Source organism: Carassius gibelio, chromosome B3, assembly GCF_023724105.1.
Source record: "Carassius gibelio isolate Cgi1373 ecotype wild population from Czech Republic chromosome B3, carGib1.2-hapl.c, whole genome shotgun sequence".
In the NCBI taxonomy this organism is placed as follows: Eukaryota; Metazoa; Chordata; class Actinopteri; order Cypriniformes; family Cyprinidae; genus Carassius; species Carassius gibelio.
This window is the reverse complement of record NC_068398.1, coordinates 12,343,547-12,357,780: the sequence shown is the minus strand read 5'-3', so window position 1 is coordinate 12,357,780 and position 14,234 is coordinate 12,343,547. Positions and strand designations below refer to the sequence as shown.

The window sequence follows — 14,234 nt, the reverse complement described above, 5'->3', positions numbered from 1 at the left end:
CATTATAAATGGATATTAAATGACCTTTGGTCACCCAGTGTCATAGTCTTATATGTAGTTTGCTATTCATTTGTCCATATGCAGAGCATGCACCATATTTCTGCATGATTGAAAGTCATTGGGCCTGACATGTGAGAATCAATCAAATGATGATGACCATTATCACCGCTCCTGAGAGAAAACACAGGTCTGTGTGATAGTTGGGACAAACTACTACTAAATGAGACAGGGGGGGAAATGAAAAATAGGAAGGAAACAGGCTTGTTTACATGTTGATTTGTTTTTGTCCAGAATACATTAGTGTCTCGCAAAAGCTGTTATAGATGTAGTTCCTGTTCACTTCCCGGCAGTCTCACAGGAAAACTGAAGTCAATTATCTGATGTTAATGATAATGTGTATATGTAATGATTCGTTCACCCATGTCAGCCAAGCCTCAGGACACAGTATATATTTTCATTGTTAGTCTTTTGGTCATAAAGTGGCAAATTCCTTCAGTGTAAAGTCAGTCATGCCAACTTAAAGTGGACTATTGCCACAATTGATTTTTTTCATGATACACTTTATAAATAGCATGTATGTGTGAAACATTTAAGGAAATCTTGAAAGTGCCGCAGGAGGAGTGAGAAAAGGCCTTGTCAGAAAGTCACCAGAGTATATGTTAACCTAGCAAAACATGACCAGGGGACTCCAAATGCATTCATAATTCATATAATACAGGATTAGCAGCTTGTGCTTCCACCCACCCATCTGCTAGCTGGACCTGTGCTCCGTCCACAGGGCGTCCGGTGCGGTCCACCATCACCATTAAGCTGACACTCCACAACTGGACACTATCTGACCACAATTCTGTTCATGGTTTAGAGTTGATGTGTTTAAACAAGGGTTAAATGGTGAGAAAACTCAAAACTTTTCAGATGTTCTGTTGAAGGTGACTGGAGGGTGTTTGAACAGTGTGAGAGTTATGATAACATGATGACAGATGTGCTATTACAGCACAGAGAGAAGACAGGAAATAGTCAGCATTTACTCACGGGGTGTCTAGTCATTTAAAGCCCATCAGAATAAATGGATAGAATTTGAAACAAATGATTTAAAAATAAATCAAACTTCTCCTGTTCAACATGAGCAATAAAACCTACCTTTTCAAGAGTTGAACTCATAGGGAGAAAAATTACAAACGAGATTTCTGTAATATGATGACTACTTGACAACATTGAGATTAAATGGGGAACAAATGGCAACTTTTATGACTTTTACTATGCAGCTACTACAGTATATATATATAATAGTTGTAAAATAACTATATATATATATATATATATATATATATATATATATATATATATATAAAAAATAAAATGAATGGAAGTGTTATTATATTACCATGCCAGATTTAACAATAACAAATTTGCTATCATTGGTGAACTACTTCTGTAAGGTAATATAAACAAAATACAACAGAATTTCCTCAGCGATGAATGAACAACCTCTTTGATTTGTAACACAGATTCTGGCATCTTATATTTTAAACACATTCCCCTTTTATGTGAAAACAGAGTATCCGGAGAGATAAAAATCATTTTGCATTATTGCACCCTCATGTTGAAAGTCTGACACCAGAACATCCACTTTCATCGTCCGAGGCCCAGAGAGCAGATGTTCTCATGTCTTTGGGAATAACCTGCTGCGAAAGAATAATGAGAACTGCACAGAAAGACCGAGAGCAAATCTGGCCTGTCCTAAATCACAACATGCATTATTAGTCCAGAAGTTTTGGTGTTTGCTGTTTTATTTGATAAGTTTGGATGTAGTTGAAATCACATAACCATTAAGGGTAGTAGTACAAAGTAGAAAAAAATAATAATAAAAACACAAAGATAACTCAAATGCCTCAAAGGAAAAATGTCCTATTTAAGTCAGTCGAACTGTTTCTGTAACACCTCCCATGATCAGAAACATATGATCGTACCATCAAACAGCATGGGTTTCTAATTTTAGGGTTTGTTCTGTTTGAATAAATTCTGCTTGTCAAGGCTGTAATTCACAAACAGACAATAACAAGCAATTACAAAGCCTGTTATTAAAATGAACTTGTATGTTTCAGTATTATTCATTCTAGCACAAAGTTACGGATCAAAAGCAACTAATTGAATGTGCATTTCCCCTTCCCTGTGAGAGAGCACTGCAGGATTCAGCATTAGGGGAAGATCTCTTGCACAAGTTGATTGCAAACAAGCAAAAGTAGGTTAACTGTAGGAGACAATAAATGCCTCTTTCCCACTTGTAGGAAAAGGAAAGTGTTCAAATTGGTGGCACTGCCCCATTTAAAAGCACCCTCAACTTTGCTGTATTCAGAAGTATTGGCCTTACTCTGTCTAAAATAGTTTATGACCCATTTTTACTGACACAAAAGAAGAGTACATTTCTGTCTGTCTGTTTCCATTGTCATTTAGGCCATTTTCTTTTTCTGTATGTCAAAGTGGCTGAGATATCTGGATCAGATTTGGTTTATTATTTTATTGCTGAGACTGATGAATTCAATGGGAAAGGGTTCAAGCATAACACCAACCAACCATAATCAGCCACTCAAAAGTTAATCTCCTACGGTAATCAATATTTCTAGTTTGTTATTCCTGGGAATGTTACATAGATTTGATTTGCAGTTTACAGAGTCTCTTGACATGCTTTTTATAAACAACACAGACAGTGGACGGCATACTAAATATGATAAAAGTGCTCCAAATTCCCATCATCAGTTGCAATATTGCTATGACTTTTTCGACTGCCGGATCAAAGCTGTTTTATACAACTTTGTTCTGCACTGTAATAATATAAAACCTCATCCAGAAGCAAGAAGCTGGAATTCACAGTGCAAAGGATAGGAGTCATCTTTTAAAGTGTTAATTCAGCCAAAAATGTAAATTAAGCCATAAATTAATAAATAAATAAATATATATATATATATATATATATATATATATATATATATATATATATATATACACATGCATACACACACACACTGCTTAGTAGGCCTACTATACTGCTTTATATCACACAAGTGCAAACACATTGCAAATGCAAGCAACAAAAGTTTTTTTTAAGCCACAAACAGACACATTTGTCATTTTGATTTTTATCACAGTTGCGTCTCCATTCGCCTTTCATCCAGGTTCAGTAGCCCATGCCTCTTTCTTCTCCTATAAATGCACTAGACAGCTGAGACAGATGCCAAACAACAGAAGGCGCTTTCTTCCCTGACATGAAAATGCAGCTGTGGCATGGTGTACCTGAGGACCACGAGATCAATTAAACCTTCTGCTGGCGGAGCTTGAAAATGTAAGACCCCCTCCTTCTCGTCCACCTTTGGACTGGGGATTCTGAAAAACCCGATTTGTTCTGCTTCGTTTTTCTGAAGGAATCAACTGTGAATGAAATTTCCAGTGGCCCGTTTTGACAGACTATCAAAGCACGGGGATATTTTTGTCTTCCAAAAGTCAGACGTTCAAGCAGAGGCATTCAGATGTGCCCTATTACGCTTCCTAATTCTACAGCCATATAGAAATCGCTGCTGCACAGGGAGACCCTGTCTGCTAGAGGGCTGAAAAATTTGCATAATTTCTAAATAGCGCTACCCTGGCCTTAATTACTGAAGGGTTTAATCAGCCATAATAATGAGGCCATGCTTTAGGCAGGTGAGAGACATTTTTACACCTGAAACAGCGTGTGTCATGGGAGAAACAGGTCGCTGTTATGTCCTTGTCACTGTCAAAAGGAACTTAAAAAATTACAACAGCCAGTCGATACACAATTTTACCTTGGTTTCTAGGTTAATACTCCAGCGTATGAAGCAAAAATAGCATTGCTTTAGGACAAAACCTTTTTTATGCATTAAAAATTAGAATACTTATGTGCAGACACTTCATTTCTCATGTCATTTGTTGGCAGCGAATTTAGTGGTGGCTGCTAATTCCTTCCTGAAAGGTTTTTTCTTTTTTTTTCTTTTTTGCCTCCAAGTTCTGGGCGGGAGATAAGCCTTTATTGACCCCATCCTCAGAAAGGGACGGTTTCTGTAAGGTTTGTGTTAGCGGCGGGAGTCTGTCTGCACTCGGCATGTCAATACTTTAATCCCTGCATTGCTTCTCTCTCGGTCTTTCTTGCTTTTGTTACAAAGTAAAGAAAAGAAAAAAAAGACATTGCTCTCTCCTTCCAGTAAGAAATGATTGCTTGGCTCAGCCTCCAGGAAACGTTGCCTAATAATTAATGAATTAAATTATTCAGATTCATATCCATTTCTTATGCATCTAGACTCTAGTGCACTTCAGCACACTTTTTAAAGAAGTATTATGGAAATTATATAGAACAAACCAGAATCAGTTTAAAACCTGGTTTTAATATTTTCAAGCCTTAAATTGCACAACTGCAATTTAATGAAAAAGTATTATAGTTTGAATTAATATTGAATGCAATAAGCTTAACTTAGAGTATTTATAGTGTTTCCCCACTAGGACTTGAACATCTTTATATTTAATTTTATAACTTCTTCTATTGTCTTTAAAATGGTGTTAAAGCCTACTGCTCAACATATTGAAAGCATTTATAAATTAAAATATACATTGTGTATCATACAAATATATTTGTAATTATACATTTGTAATGATGAATTAAGTTAATTTGAAACATATTAACTCTAAATGTAAAAAAGAATAACACACATAATTTCATATTTTACCTACACTACAAATGCACATTTAAAGGCGCAATATGTTATTTTTCTGCTTTAAAAATAGCAGAAATCACTATATGTTATATATATTTTTTAGTTGTTTACTTACATTATACAGACAGTTTCCACGAACTTTCAAATCCGAAGAAAATTATAGTTTAATTAGAAGACATGGCACGTTTCTTTATTTCCGTTTCGTCGCCCGTCTATAGCGTCATATAAACTTTGACCCCTCTAGTTTATCTAACTTCCTGCGGAACCGCCAAATACAAAGGTGAACAGAAGCAAAGACGAGACGAAGAAGAAAAAGTAGTAGCTAGCCTTGATCGAGACTATTATATTTAATATTTATATTGTTTAAATACGTTTTTATACCTCAATTAATAAGTTATGGATCATGATAATGCTTTGCCTGCACGTTCTGTGAAGCGCAAACGCATGGGTGAAATAAATGACCCGAGAAGGTTTTGGGACAAGAGAAACAACAAGAGACGGGGAAATATTGAAGTTGCATTTCCAAGATAGAGTTTGGTGACAAGCTGAAACTACAGAGAGATGCCGAACTCGCTTGCATTCTGATAAACAGGTATGCATCCATTCAGCTAACTGTATCTATCCATATATTTTTTGAAACGATGATGTCTTGTGTAAAACGCAGACGGACTAGCTCTCATGTATAGTATAATGTAAATCTACATTTGTTCTTTAACTAGCTGGATAAAGTAGCTTCAAATGCAGTTCACTATCTTGTTCGATATCATAGTATAAACGTAATTATAATTATTAACGAAAGGCGACCGTGTTTTTTAACATATATTACTACTAGCTAGATGGAATATTGATTTGATAGGGGTCTCATAATTCATATATCTCTCCGTTCGAAAAGACGTGATTGTCAAAATACTAAGTAAGAATAAGTGAGGAATATGGGGAGCGACAGAGCGCGTGTTCCAATGAACAACAACTCCCATGCTCTTTCCCGACGTCATCAAAGTACGTCTTATGTTATTATTTTGATTGAGTGACCCCTGGTGGCCAAAAATCCCATACTGTACGTTTAATTCAGTTAAGCACACAATGAAACACTTCGACTGAAATCTGATAGCTTTTGTTCAAATTTAACTTTTTACATCAAACATTAATCCCAGTTGTATTCTGAGCATGTGTTTTCTGAAATTAAGGAAGTTTGCGATACATTAAAGGTTTAGATCACCCGAGAATAAAACTTGGTCCATTTTCTACTCACCCTCGAAGCATCCTAGGTGTGTTTGACTTTCCTTTTTCAGAATAATCCAACTGAAGTTATATAAAAAATTGTCCTTGCTCTTCCAAGTTTTTCAACGGGGTAAGAGGGGCTTTGTTGTCAGCTGTTCAGAAGAAGAGAAAAAAAGTGCATGCATCTGTAATAAAACCTCCCTCACACGGCCCACACAATACGACCAACAGACCAAAGCCGTTACTTTTTTTTACCTGTTGACTGATTTAATGGCGATGGAAGATGTTAAAGGAGACAAAAACAATTTCCTATTAAAGGTCATTGAGGGCTTTCTTTAAAAAATGGCCAGGAGCACATTAGACATTAAATATTTTTTTTTGCTTCTTTGGGAAATGGGCAAATACTCCTACATTAAAGTAGCTGACAGTTGTGTTAATGGTTATTATTGAAGAAGAGCTGATTTAACTCTCATCAGGGAGATCGGATGATTGAAACTGTGCTTTTGTAAACTTTGATCACAGTTAGCCGCTGCAATCCTGTAGTGCTTTTTGAATACCTCCAAAATTTAGATGTCCACATCCTGACCAGATATACTTGTCGAGGAACACTTTAATTGTCCTTTCTTAAAGCAACAGTTCACATTTAGAATTGAAATTCTGCAATTGTTTACTCGCCCACTGATCAAGAAGAATCCTTCTACACTATTTATTCATCTTAGTTAATGTTAATTTCAACATTTTCTAATGCATTATTCAAATTAAATGTTGTGCTTGTTAACATTAGCTAATGCACTGTGAATTAGCATGAACTAACAATGAATAACTGTATTTTCATTAACTAACATTAACAAAGATTCATAAATACAGTAATACATGTATTGTTCATTGTTTGTTCATGTTAATTAAAACATTAACATAAACTAATGGAACCTTATTCCGAAGTGTTACCGACTTTACTTATTGTATGGAAGCTTGAAAACATCTATCAATTCAAGTCACATTTATATATAGAGAGAGAGGTGTGTGCCTTATACAATAAATAATTGTTTTAAAGCATCTTAACAGGGAATAAGGATAGTACACCCAGAAATGAAAATTCTGTAATTAATTACTCACCCTCATGTCATTCCAAACTATTCTTCAGACCTTCGTTCATCTTCAGAATACAAATTAAGATGTTTTTTAATGAAATCCAAGAGCTTTCTGACTTTCTAGACAGCAATGCAACTGACACGTTCAAGACACAAAAAGGTGGTAAGTACATAATTAAAATAGTCCATGTGACATCAGTGGTTCAACCTTCATTTTCATTTTTTTGTTGACCCTTTAATCACTCATCAATTGCTGAATTTTTTTATTTTTATTTCAGCTATAAAAGTAATTTAATGAGCAAATTGAATGTCCCTATAAATCTGTGCTGCAGAAGGCAATAGTGTCATTATTCATCTCAAATCAGTTCAGTGCAGATTAAGTTCAGTTCAATAACATTTTTGATTTGTTGCAGTTTTATTGTCATTATTGTTCAAATTTTGCTCTCATCCAAGACTGTCAGTGCTGTTAAATTGATAGTATTACTGAGTATTAATTGTCTTTATTGTCTTATTTCCTCTAAAAGCATGGAAAGAAGCAACCAGTTCTACTCTTCAAAATATCTTCTGTTGTGTTCCAAAGGCATTCAGCTTGAAATGGCATGAGGGTGATAGAATCTTCATTTTTGGGTCTAAGTGGGTGATGCTGGCCAGAATCAGCTATGTCTATCATAGCTGGAAAAAGCAATTTGTTAGCAATCTCATTCATTTCGATCAGGCCAGTGCAATAGTGAATGTCCTGCTCTCTGTGGCACCCAAAGCCACACACAAGGTCCATTTCACACTTTTATGAGCCTTCCAAAAAGAAAATAATATATATTTTCTATCAATAACAGAGCTAACAAAGCCTTTCTAACCATCTAAATATATTCCCCTTTGCCAGAATAAGATATAATATTCCCATATTTAAATATATAGTCTGTGAAACAACACATTTCGTGTCTAATAGTCTATATCAGAACGTTATGGCTCATCTTCCCAGGGAAAAAAATCTGCCTAAAATCATTTGACATCCTACATGTTAAACTAAAAAAAAAGAAAAAGAAATCCACAGTATGTATAGAGAAGAGACATTTATTGTAAATAAGTTTTGTGATGTGAACGGTACAACTTTCAACTTCCACATAGAAATGTTACATAGAATACATTGTTTAAAAAATTGACCTTAGTACCTGTATTAACTGTGATGTGATTTCCCAGATGCCTCGGTTTGCATCGTCATTAAAGAGCACGCTGAAGTACACACAGTATTAAGACTAACTGAATACAATATTGACACATTTTTTAAATAAACCTGGATCACAAAATAACCCTTCAATAAAAGACACTCAGATTTCGCTTGTGCGGCTCAATAGTATTAGTTTGGCGGGTATCATTGTAATCCTCCATGCTTTGTCTATGTGATTTACAATATAGACCACTGAACTGGACAACTTGGTCTCATCAGCAACTACTAAGCTACTACTTACAAATATCAAGTTATTGTGTAACTATTCTGGCTTTATGTGAAGAATATGACAACATCATATCATCAAAGATTTTACCATTGGCATAGCTATATCCAGAATAAACAATTCAGTTCATTCAACAGTGGGTTTCTACTTGTCAAAAGCATTTGAGGTATTACTTTTCAAAACGAAATTCTATAAAATTGCATTTGAGTGTTTCAAATGAACCAGTTATAGACGCAAATACACAAACTTACATCAATATCAGTTGCAGTAGGGTTATGGTTTTTTTTAAAGACATGAAATAAAGGGCAATATCATTTTAGCACAGCTTTTGTAACATCTGCCTATACATGTCAATGCGCTTTCACTGAGAGTCAGAATGCATTCGACCAACATTTAACCTTCGTGATCACAGCATTAAAGTTGTTCTGCTAATATTCAGCCCTTTTGTGATGTAATGTACAGCTGACTGTTCAAGACGGCATCGGTTATGTACTAGTTCATCATGTGTCTAACTAATAAGACCTTGTGCCGATGTCAAAAGTTAGAAGCCTTTATGTGTTCCTTCTATGCATTCATACATGGCCAACCCCAACAGTCTAAAAAAAACTGAGAAATGCAAACAAATGAGTGAATAAAAACATAAAAATTAAACCTAATATCTGTTAATTATCAGCAAGGCACAATGACAGGTGGAAATAGCAATCAAATAATAAGACTACCCCCTGTGTAGACTCAACCTAACATGGGGTTTCATACATTTCAACACACTGAGAGATGAATTCACTAAGCAGTTGCACCACATTTTTGTGAGGTATTTTTGCATAAGAAGCTTTGTTCTCTAACCAACCTTAATCCAGTTTAATCAGGTACTATATTACATTGGTATGGTGCTGTTTGTGTATTAGGTTACATTAGTTATACATACTGTTTGCACCAAGTGTAAATCATCTTTTATTTTACATAAAGTTCAAATAGACATTGCAAAGAGGTAAGGTATGTTCACTTTAGCGAAATTTCTGCAAAATTTTGCAGGCAAAAAGGTCCATTGTCTATTGTAAATAATGTCAGCTTTTTGTTTAATTCAACCTAAACTCAATTCAAAATTTGCACTGGGGAAATCTTTCTCCTTTACATAAAATTCACAAATTCCTATAAAAATTACTTGATTTCAACCACAGTATTTGACCCAACAACAGTAAATGTGAACACATCTATTTGCACTTAGTTTAAATAGCTTTAAATTAATATTTTCTTAATTTATATATATATTAGCCTGTGTTCTACGTACTTTTAAGACGTATTCACAGTAAGTTTGATCATGTGAAAGCTACATCTTCTATTGACTGAACATTGAAAAAAAAAAAGATTGTCAAGCAAATTTATAGGTAAAACATTTTTCTCCAAATCAAAATCTAATATGCAAGACAAAACATATTCAATGTTTTTATTTGTATTTTTTTTGCTATGCACTCATATTTACATACGTAGGAATGAAAGTGAACGCTAGTGTGAATGAAATACTGTACAGTGTGACTTGTATCTTAAGAATAACCGTACAGTAGACTGCTTCATTTTCACAAAATCCTGCAATTTTGCCTACCAAATTTAAAACTGTGTACATTTTACATTAATCCCAGAGCAGTAATTCATCATATGAGTCTGCGGTATTGTGTTTACCTTCGGTGCAAAAACAATGCTAATAAACAATTCAGAGTGCGCAATTAATTCTTAGTGAATTCTCTCCCAATTGTTAACCAGATTATTTCCCAGATGCCTGATTTCTATATCACACTGGCGATTTCACATGTTAAATTATGCAGACTGAAGCCCTGGGATCCAGCTGTGCAGGTCTTTTTAGCTACATGACGAATCTTGACATTATCTGTGCTAATCCATTTCTGCAGTGTTCAGAGATTTCGGAGGAAAAGGTATTCACTATGTGATTTATTCCAAGAAGCGTGCCCCCCGGTGAGTGATCCTGTAGTGCACTCTGAGTCATGAGGTGACCTGCAGTGAGACACTCAGGTTTAATAGATGTTGAGTGGACTCCGTGACTGACAGACCAGCGGCCATTATGTCAGTCTTAAGTACTGGTTTGTCGCAGGCTGTTTGGTAGTGACGCACAAAGACAGTATTCAATGGTAGGAAAAAGACAAGCAGTTAAACTGGAGGCAGGGCTTGTATTGTTTTGCAGAAGTGTTTTTCTCTTTAGAGTGCATTCTTATAACAGAAGAGTCTCAGATTTGACACAGTAATGATATTGCTATGTTGTTAAATCTCCACAGAGATTTTTATTTCTCATCATAAATAATCAACCCCAAATTTACGTACAACATGACTTGATTCCAACTCTCTTATCTGCAGATCTTAAAATGTTTAAGAGCCTTAAGATTTTAAGAATTATTTTAAGCCTTCAGTCAATATGAGCAAAATTATATGATGGAACACTCTAGGGCTTCAGTTTGCGAAATAATAATAATAATAATATCTGAATTTGCCAAGACTTTGTGGAATTTGCAATGTCTTAAATTGTCAATTTAAATTGTATTATTTAACTTACAATTGAGATTTGTGTAGCCGACTCACGGATTCAGTATTTGTACAAATGGCTTCACTAGGGGGTGAGGATAATTAATTCTTGTTGTGCTTTAAAATATTTAAATGTGCAGTAAAATAAATTTTGAATAACACATTACATTGTGTTGTGTTTTAGGGTAGAAACTAATGTCCATAAATTTAAGATGTGTTTGAGTTGAGTAAATTAGATTGTGTCTTCATCAGAACAGATTTGGAGAAATTTAGCATTAAATCACTTGATCACTAATGAATCCTCTGCAGTGAATGGGTGCCGTCAGAATGAGAGTCCAAACAGCTGATAAAAACATCACAATAATCCACAAGTAAGCTGCAAGATTCCAGGTGTTTTATTACATGAAAAGCAGGAACAAATCCACCATTAAACAGTTCCAACTGTAAACCGGCGATTCTGGCTAAAATACAGTACGTATTCCATAATAATGATTCTTTCAGTGAAAAATATCCATTCTCTGTTGTCCTCTCATATCAAAATCTTATTAACGCTTAAAAACGGTCCTTGATAAGAGCATATATTTGTTGCTTTTCATTTCACAAGATGTTAATTGATAGACTAAAGCGGTGTGGATTACATGTGGATCATTGTGATGTTTTTATCAGCTGTTTGGACTCCGATTCTGATGGCACCCATTAACTGCAAGAGGATCCATTGATGAGCAAGTGATATAATGGATAACAGATTTTTATTTTGGGTTGAACTATTCCTTTACCTTAAAGGTGAAGTGTGCCATTTCTGTGCCACTAGCAGCAGGTCAGCCTGTGATATTTAGATCATCTAATGGTCAAACAGCACTATACAGATTTGCAAACCAGAGTTCACCAAACTTAAATAAAAACAGCAGAATACAAACACAAAATCTAGTGCGCTCACCCCTTACATCTACTACATATTGTAAATACTGAGAACGAGTATCCTACATATGAAATAAGAATGTGTGACACTGCAGAAAGCTGTACTAGTAGATTTGTAAATGTATTTTTATTTTCACTATGAGTTTAGCCTGCTAATTTGCCTAAAATCTCACTTTAAGTGAGTAAATGATTTAGGTCAAAAACGTTTTAAGTGTACTGAGATAAAGCCACTTGTTTCACAGCAATTACAGTTTATGTGACCCATATTATTCACAGCCAGATACTTGGGATAATTTGGATGTGGATGACAAAACGCTCAGGTTTTGAAATTGAATGCAGCCTTTTGCCCTTATGCTAATTGAAATGGTTTGCATTATGATGCTAAAGACAAAAGAAACTTCTGAATCAGTTTTCAATACCAAAATACTGGGAATGCAACAATGGCAGTGTTGTAACAATCTTGATCTGTATCAGAATTAACCATTCATTTTTTTTATCATCCCTAACAATAAAAAGTAATGAATGTCTATCATTAACCCTACAGTACTTCCTTTGTCTACAGTCTACAGTTGTACTAAAAGATAGGGCCATACAATATGTGAACACATCAGAGAAAACCTGTCGAAACAGAAGGGAAATGTGTATTTTAAGAACACTGACAATCAACATTTTCTACTGAAGTATGACAGCCGTAAACAATAGATTTGTTTATATTTTATGCATCTTTGTTATTGAAGAAACACCATGTGCTCGCTGAAAAGCACAAGAGCTCTCATTTAATGAGTTCTTCTGTTGGAAAGGCACAAGCCCAGTGTTTGTCAGGATATAGATGTTATAGGTTGCTACAGGAGGTTTTTGGTGCACACGCTCTGGAAAGTCTCGAGGGTTGAGATGAGAAGAACGTGAGACGCGATTGTCCTCACATCATTTTTTTTTATCTTCCAGATCGATGGTCTTTAATGATCCAAGGAAGCCTTTGACTTTTTTCGTCCATTCTGTTATATACAAGATTCTGAGAAAAACAGGATAGTGTTTCTTAAGCGACGTTCTCCCAAGCTTTCAGGTTGTTGCGAAACATCATCTAAACTAGTACTTTAGATTGCACTGATTGTTTAGGGTTTGAATGGGTCCTCATCACTTTTTCACGGATGGCCTTGAGACAAACTCATCACTACAGGTCAGATTATTCGTTTTTTGCCGGAATGGACAAAGAAAGAGTTCCACGTTTTCCCGTTCAAATGTTCCCAGTGCACGCCTGTCGCCAAAGCAACAGCACACATACAGCCATGCAGATCTCGAGCCAGACCGCTCGGACAATCCTTCCAGCAGGACAGGATCCTAATCCACACTTCTTCCTCCATCAGGCTTCCTTAATTATCCTTGTTCTCCAATCCACGCATCCAATCAGGCCTGGGCTCGATATACTGGCGTCGCGGCCCTGTTCACACGGTCACCTCAGTCTTGCTGTTGGTGACAAAGTACGGATGTGGCGGCAGGAAGTGCTGGCTGTGGGCGGATGTCAGCTCGTTCACTTGCTCCACGGTGGCACTGTGCTTCTTGGGGGCGTACGTGTGCCGGCGGCCCAGCGTTTCTGTGGTCTCCCAGCCCTTCAGCATGCCAGGGTTGGCGATGGTGTTCGAGCCAAAAGCTAGCGGGTGGGAGATGTGGACCTTGGTGCTTTTGGACTTGTGTCCGTTCTGCTTTTGGCAGGGCAGCTCGGGGCTGTAAGGGTTGGTGGGCTCCTGCTCCAGACTCACCGAGTGCATGGGAAGAGTGCCTTTCGCTGCCAGGTCGGCTAGGTGCCGTCTGTTAGTGTAGAAGTTTTCGTTCGCTTTTTCAGCTGGAAAAGAGAGATAGAAGAGCATAAGCCAGGAAAATTCAATAACACTTCATTAATACGACGAAAAAAAAAAAAAACCTGATTGCTGATTTGCATTTTTTTTTTTTTTTTATAAGTGCCGGATAATTACACATTTGATAGATCAAGGGTTTATCACTTGTTTTTCCCAATGAGTTTTTTTCTGAAAATACTTGACACAACCATTTCCTCCTACAGACAAATAAAAAAACTGGATTTTTCTGTAGAGAAACAGTTCATATTGCTATTATTTCTCGACCACCGTGTCGTTCTAGACTAGTTATTTTTCTCATTTTTAAAAGATCTTCACACTCACAAAATACAATTACTTTCAAAAGTTTGAGGTCTGTAAGAATTGTTTTAATAAATCAGTTATTTTAAGCAATATTATTATTGATCAAAAGGGACAGGGAATGTCAAGAAATGTATAATGCTGTAAAATACT

The 14,234-nt window shown here is 35.9% G+C and overlaps 1 protein-coding gene across 1 annotated transcript in view; it reads right to left on the bottom strand.

The window, feature by feature from the left end:
- Positions 1–8,088: 8,088 nt before the first annotated feature.
- Positions 8,089–14,234, bottom strand: part of LOC127951832 (protein shisa-9B) — a 32,667-nt gene continuing 26,521 nt past the window's right edge. The window contains exon 4 of the mRNA XM_052549877.1: positions 8,089–13,771. Within this exon, the coding sequence (XP_052405837.1) occupies positions 13,374–13,771 (398 nt within the window). The 3' untranslated portion in view covers positions 8,089–13,373. The remainder of the gene's footprint in view (positions 13,772–14,234) is intronic.